This window comes from Triplophysa rosa, linkage group LG2 (assembly GCF_024868665.1).
Source record: "Triplophysa rosa linkage group LG2, Trosa_1v2, whole genome shotgun sequence".
Classification (NCBI taxonomy): Eukaryota; Metazoa; Chordata; class Actinopteri; order Cypriniformes; family Nemacheilidae; genus Triplophysa; species Triplophysa rosa.
In genome coordinates this window covers 11490499-11497911 of record NC_079891.1, presented here as the reverse complement: position 1 = coordinate 11497911, position 7413 = coordinate 11490499, and the positions used below count along the sequence as shown (strand labels likewise).

The window sequence follows — 7413 nt, the reverse complement described above, 5'->3', positions numbered from 1 at the left end:
CCGCAGCCCTAAGGAGCGGGCCATGGAGGGGGAGTACTGTGACGGAGACGCCAGGCTGTCTCATCACACCTCCACCACACATCTGTCTCTCATCACTCCACTCATTAGCACCAACATAAAGACACTGCACGAGCACTCAGTCATCGTCTGGTCTTGCTTGCGTATACAAACTCAATCCTTTTAAACTCACCTTCTTACTTGCCTAGATCATCCGTCGTCGAAAGTCTTCAGCCTGATCGTCTTCTTCATCTGTCTTCTGTGTGGTCTTCAGTGTATTCGTCTGAGTATTTGACTGACCCAGCCATCCTCACCACAAGCCACCCTAATCACCATATTCACCCCTGTATTCACCAGCCCTCACAATCTCCTGCAATCATCAAGGACAGTATTAACCATCAGCCTCATCTTTTATTCATATACAGTATCTCACAGAAGTGAGTACACCCCTCACATTATGTAAATATTTTATTATACCTTTCATGTGACAACACTGAAGAAATGAAACTTTGCTACAATGTAAAGTAGTGAGTGTACAGCTTGTATAACAGTGTAAATTTGTTGTCCCCTCAAAATAACTCAACACACAGCCATTAATGTCTAAACCACTGGCAACAAAAGTGAGTACACCCCTAAGTGAAAATGTCCAAATTGGGCCCATTTAGCCATTTTCCCTCCCTGGTGTCATGTGATTTGTTAGTGTTACAAGGGAGCGGGTGTGTTAAATTTGGTGTTATCGCTCTCACTTTCTCATACAGGTCACTGGAAGTTCAACATGGCACCTCATGGCAAAGAAATCTCTGAGGATCTGAAAAAAATAATTGTTGCTCTACACAAAGATGGCCTAGGCCAGGAGTCTTCAACTAAAATTGCTTGAGGTCCAGTAAACGAACCCTCCTTACCAGCCGAAGTCCAGACAATTAAATTCCTAAAAACATGAATTGATGGTTTTTAGCAGACCAAAGAAATAAACATGTCTTTCCCTTTCTGTCGGTCTCTCGGCGTTGTGTCGAACCGACAGATGGTGTTCGCGAATGAAATTTGCATGCCGGACTCCGCCCCCGGATATCCGGGTATAAAAGGAAGACGGCGTGCTCATTCATTTACCTTTTGTTCTTCGGAGCCTTCACACATGATCGACTTCAAACTCTACGCCGAATTACTGCTGGAATCTTATGACGTGGTGCAGCGGACTGTCCCTTCCTGCGGCGACTTCCCCTGGGCGTCTCGGCAGTGCCAGAAGTGTTCGAGTTTTCTCTCTAAAAGAGCAAATTTCTCCAGCGTGGCATGTCGCGCTGTTGTCATGGGGGGACGGACACGATGTCTGCTTCCAGCACGCTGGGGCAGACGTTGTGGATACGTCCTGCCCGCACTGCGGGCAGTTGACGTTTCAGATGTTGCGTTCACAGGTGGCTGTGTGGGAAATATGAGGATTACTGTGAGCGTTAATCCGTCAGCCACTGGCTCGCGGACCGTTCGCACCTCGTCTCGCTCATCTGACCGTTCCCCAGGAGACGAGGTGTCCCCACCGTCTTGTCCCTCGACCACGTATTAGGAAATGGTGGGTGATGATGAGATGTCCCTTGCAGCATCGGAGGGTGACTTACTGCCATCCGACTCCGACGATTCCTCGGAGCTCCCTCCCTCGGGGGTCGAGCCCAGGAAGAAGCGGACGTCGAAATGTCAGCCATGCTTTCCCGGGCCGCCGTGAGCGTTGGGTTGCAGTGCCCGCACTGGCTCTTGCGGCTGGATACATGGTGCCTCGGGTTTGAGCCCCCAGTGCCGTGTTTACCGGAAGTGCTGAAGAACTTAGTAAGACCTGGAACGCCCCCTTTTTTGGCGCGTCCACGTCAAACTAGTTCTGTCGCCCTCTCTTCCCTCAATGGTGAGGCAGCTAGAGGATACGTCGATGTCCCACAGGTGGAGTGTGCTGTCACGGTGCACATCATCTTCGTCTCGAGGCGTTCGTCACTTCCTGTTTGCTGAGAGCGCGTGGTTTGAGTCGGAGCTCTTTCAAACTTATTCTTAATACATCGTTTATTCTTGTTATATCTTAAGACTTGTGTTTTAAATTGTTATTCTCAGAGGGTAAAACATATCCTTAAATATATCCCATACCAAAAATCGTACTTAAACGCACAGATAATTTATTTTTATCGGATCACTTGCTATTAGCCTCAGGCTGTTAGCATTCCCAGCCTGCCTGCTTACTGCTTAACACACTGTTCTCATTATTACATCACTAATGGCTAATGTTTCAGATGTGTTTGTACCTCTGTGTGCAGATGAGGAAACGATCGCACTTCAGTCGGAACTGGAGGCTGTGGAGAAGCAGATCCAGGATCTACTAGAGAAGCAGACACGGCTGCGAGAACGAAAAACGGCACTGGAAACATCCAGAGCTGACGCTCGCAAATCCGCGGTAAATTTTCATCGCGATTTTAATACTCCTTCCACTTCTACTCCGCGTGTTTCTCTGCACAGAGCCCAGGCTTCGAGAACACAGTCAGCCCAAATGAACTTCACTCCTGCACCGGCACAACCACGGCGAAAGGCGCGAGCTAGGACTGGAGCGATGACCCAACCGCCGCCACCGGTCTTCGAGATCCCGACCAGGAACCGCTTTGCCGCCCTCTGCGAGACGGAATGCAACGCTGTGGTCATCGGAGACTCAATCGTCCGGAACGTACGCGCTTCCTCCACTAAAGGTAAGGTGCGCACTCATTGTTTTCCTGGTGCCCATGTTCTTGATGTCTCTGCGCAGGTGCCTGCGATCCTGAAGGACGATGCTAAAGTTGGAGCTGTCGTGCTGCACGCGGGGGTGAATGACGTCAGGATGAGGCAGTCGGAGATCCTGAAGAGGGACTTCAGGAGTCTGATAGAGACGGTACGCAACGCATCGCCCACGGCGAAGGATCATCGTATCAGGGCCGCTTCTTACCTACCGACGAGGGAATGAAAAGTTCAGTAGACTATTTGCTCTAAATAAATGGTTGATGTCATGGTGTATTGAACAGAAGCTGCTCTTTGTTGATAATTTTGATATGTTCTGGGAGCGACCTAGGCTCTTCCGCCCTGACGGCCTGCACCCCAGCAGCATCGGAGCGGTTCTTCTGTCTGACAACATCTCAAAGACGCTACGCACCGCTTGACTACGTCTCCCAGCGGTAAGTCAAAACTTCAACCATAGTCTGTGTTCCTCCCACTCATCTGTTAGAAATGTTACTGCTTCCAAATGCATAGAGACTGTGTCTGTCCCCCGAATAATACTACAAAATAACAAAATAGCCAAATCTCAGCGAAAAAATCTAATCGTGATTAAACCTGAGGACAATGTAATAAACGACCAAAACAAACTCATAAAGTTCGGCCTACTTAATATTAGATCACTAAATTCAAAAGCAGTTATTGTAAATGAAATGATCACAGACAACAGTTTTGATATACTTTGCCTTACCGAAACCTGGCTTAAACCAAATGATTATTACGGTCTAAATGAGTGTACACCACCAAGCTACTGTTATATGCATGAGCCACGTCCGGTTGGTCGAGGTGGCGGTGTCGCAACAATCTTTAGAGACTTTCTTACTGTAACTCAGAGAACGGAGCATAAATTTAAATCATTTGAAGTGCTTGCGTTGAACATAATTGTTCCAATTGACAGTAAAAAACCATTGCTTTCTTGTACGTTGGCTACAGTGTATAGACCCCCTGGTCCCTACACTGATTTTCTGAAAGAGTTTGCGGACTTCCTATCGGACCTATTGGTTAACGTTGATAAAGTACTAATTGTCGGAGACTTTAATATCCACGTAGATAGTGCTAACGATGCATTAGCAGTGGCGTTTACAGAGCTATTACACTCTTTTGGAGTAACACAACACATCAATGGACCCACTCATCGATTTAATCATACACTAGACTTGATTATATCTCACGGAGCCGATCTAACCAATATAGATATTATACCTCAAAGCGACGATGTCACTGATCACTATCTTATAACATGTACACTGCGCACTGCAGAAATCAGCCGTTTAACTCGTTATCGACAGGGTAGAACAATTACCTCGACTACTAAAGATAGTTTCACAAAGAGCTTGCCAGATCTGACTCCTTTAATAACCATACCAATAAATATAGAATCGCTCGATGACATGACCAGCAAATTGGGCACTATTTTCTCTAATACATTAGAAGCTGTCGCACCTATGAAGTCAAAAAAGATTAATGAGAAAAACGCAGCACCATGGTACAATAGCACCACTCGCGCCCTTAAAAGAGAAACACGTAAACTGGAGCGCAAATGGAAACAAACCCAATTAGAGGTCTTTAAAATTGCGTGGAAAGAGAGTGCAAACTGTTATAAAAAGGCACTAAAAGCAGCAAAGGCTGAGCACCTCCGTAACCTCATAGAAACTAACAAAAACAATCCAAGGTTTTTATTTAGTACAGTTGCTAAACTAACAAATAAACAGACTTCACCTGACCTGGGTATTCCGCCGCACCTTGGTAGCAATGATTTCATGAATTTTTTTACAGAGAAAATCGAAAACATACGAGACAAAATAGTAAAAACTCAACCTCCAAGTCTGTCCTATAAATTAGTACCAACCATCGCCCCAAAAGAAAGGCTACAGTGTTTTTCACCTATAAAACAGGAAGATTTAATTAAACTTATTGCAACATCTAAACCTACAACTTGCTTATTAGACCCCATACCAACTAAATTATTAAAAGAGTTATTACCCGTTGCAATTGAGCCCATTTATAACATTATCAACTCGTCAATTAATCTAGGCCATGTCCCAGGACCCTTTAAACTGGCCGTCATTAAGCCTCTTATCAAGAAACCAAACTTAGACCCCAATGAACTAGGAAACTATAGACCGATTTCAAATCTCCCTTACCTGTCTAAAATACTAGAAAAAGTAGTGTCCACTCAGTTGTGCTCTTTCTTACAAAATAATGACATACACGAAAAATTCCAGTCAGGCTTTAGACCGCATCATAGTACTGAAACTGCGCTCGTTAAAATTACAAACGACCTGCTTATAGCATCAGATAAAGGTAACATCTCACTCCTAGTCCTGCTCGACCTTAGTGCTGCGTTCGATACTGTAGACCATAAAATACTTCTAGATCGCTTACACAATTATACCGGTATTCAGGGACAGGCACTACAATGGTTCAGATCTTACTTATCAGACAGACATCAATTTGTCCATTTAAATGGGGAATCATCAAATCTAACGCAAGTAAATTATGGATTACCTCAGGGATCGGTTTTAGGACCCTTGCTATTCTCCATATACATGCTGCCCCTTGGAAACATTATTAGAAAACATGGAATTAGCTTCCACTGTTATGCAGATGATACTCAGCTATATATCTCATCAAGACCAGATGATTCCTTCCAACTATCCAAATTGGCAGAGTGCATCGACGATATAAAGCATTGGATGACTTGTAATTTCCTTCTTTTAAATTCTAATAAAACAGAAATATTACTTATCGGACCAAAGACACGTGAGCAGAATATTTCGGATTATGACCTGCAAATTGAAGGCTGCACTGTTACTCCAACAAATACAGTTAAAGACCTTGGCGTTATATTAGACAGCAACCTGTCATTTAAAAATCACATCTCAAATGTCACAAAAACAGCCTTCTTCCACCTTAGAAATGTTGCCAAATTGCGAAATATTTTATGTGTGGCTGACGCAGAGAAGCTTATTCATGCATTTGTGACCTCAAGACTTGACTACTGTAATGCACTGCTTAGTGGTTGTCCTGCAGCATCAATAAACAAACTACAGTTAGTTCAGAATGCAGCTGCCAGAGTTCTAACCAGGTCCAGAAAATACGATCACATAACCCCAATGTTATCAACCCTTCACTGGTTACCCATTAAGTATCGTATTGACTTTAAAGTTCTTTTAATTACTTATAAAGCCTTAAATGGTTTAGCCCCTACCTACATAACAGAGCTTCTACCACACTACAACCCATCACGCTCTCTAAGATCTCAAAACTCCAGACTTTTGATAACACCTAGAATAACTAAATCCACCAAAGGGGGTAGAGCTTTCTCATACGTAGCACCTAAACTCTGGAATAGCCTCCCCGATACTATTCGAGGGTCAGACACACTCTCCCAATTTAAATCTAGATTAAAGACACATCTTTTCAGCCAAGCATTCACTAATACATAGCTAATGAACAGCAGCTACGCTAATTATTCTCTTTCTGTTTCTGCCCTCGCCTCGGGATGCCCATCCCGAGGTAGGGAGAGATTCCGCCAGGCCCAGATGAACGTCATATGCCCATCCACAACTAGAGATTACGCCAGCTACATCGGAAAATCCCGTGCCATCCTCCTGCGAGAGCCTGCGGACTGACTGACCATCCAGCTCCATCCAAGGCAATTCCATCACCACCCAAGAAAAAGGCGACCATCTGGCCGGCCCAGCTCAGACAATTCCATCCCCAACCGAGAGCAAAGACGGACTACCTGTCACATAAATGCTAAATTTACAATACTTGGTATTTAATGCTAAACTTACATCACACGACAGCAGTTTGAAGTTATGGCTGCACTCAGTGACTTTGATTGGAGGTAGCTGGGTGGGTGTTGTAGGGAGTGGGGGGGCTTGTTGGTTGTGGTTCGGGGCGTTTCATTTGTTGGGACTGTGTGGGTCTGGTCTGGTTGGTCTTGTTTTGTGGTCGATGTCGGACAACAGAGAAATAAAGTTAATTATGCCATTACTACTTTTCCCTGGTTGTCCCTCTGTTGTCTGTTGTTGATCACGGAATGGGACCGGGTTGGACCTGCACGGTTTCGGCGGGTGGGGCTTCCTGGGTCGCGGCTCGTGGGCTCTCCCTGTTCTTCGTGGACGTTGCTCGGTGGCTTTGGTCGGGGTCACTGAGTGCAGCTATGACACGTCAGAGGAGATATGGCCCTCCCGGCTGAGCCTGGTTTCTCCCGAGGTTTTTTTTTCTCCATTATTCAGCATTGGAGTTTGGGTTCCTCGCCACAGCAGAGCAGTGCAGTGTTGGCTTGCTCACCGGGAGACTGCATTTATTTATTTATTAGATATTGTTTATTATAATGATCTTGTTTGGTCTATAAACACCATGCACTGTGCTGTGTTTTACCTTTCTGTGTTTTTCTTATTTGCTCCTGTAAAGCTGCTTTGGAACAATGCACATTGTGAAAAGCGCTATATAAATAATATTGAATTGAATTGAATTGAACTTGTGCCTGCAGATGGCAGGCAACTGGGGGACTCGACCTAGACTCCCGTCCAAAGCATGTAGGTTTTTGGCATCTCTGGTGTCGAGAGCTTACATTGCTGCAGGCCATGCTGCCTCCTCTCTCCATGCTATGGCCACCCTGCAGGTCCATCAGGCCAA

The 7413-nt window shown here is 45.1% G+C and overlaps 1 protein-coding gene across 2 annotated transcripts; it reads left to right on the top strand.

Annotated features, from left to right (window-relative positions):
- Positions 1–2213: 2213 nt before the first annotated feature.
- On the top strand, positions 2214–7116 carry LOC130564895 (uncharacterized). Of its 2 annotated transcripts, none has more exons than XM_057351348.1 (2): positions 2214–3164; positions 6340–7116. In XM_057351348.1, the coding sequence occupies exon 1, from the start codon at positions 2243–2245 to the stop codon at positions 2954–2956; it is 714 nt and encodes a 237-aa protein (XP_057207331.1). In that variant the 5' UTR covers positions 2214–2242; the 3' UTR covers positions 2957–3164; positions 6340–7116. The 2 variants fall into 2 exon arrangements, with proteins under 2 accessions (XP_057207331.1, XP_057207322.1); XM_057351339.1 differs by having other exon boundaries at positions 6287–7116.
- Positions 7117–7413: the final 297 nt, after the last annotated feature.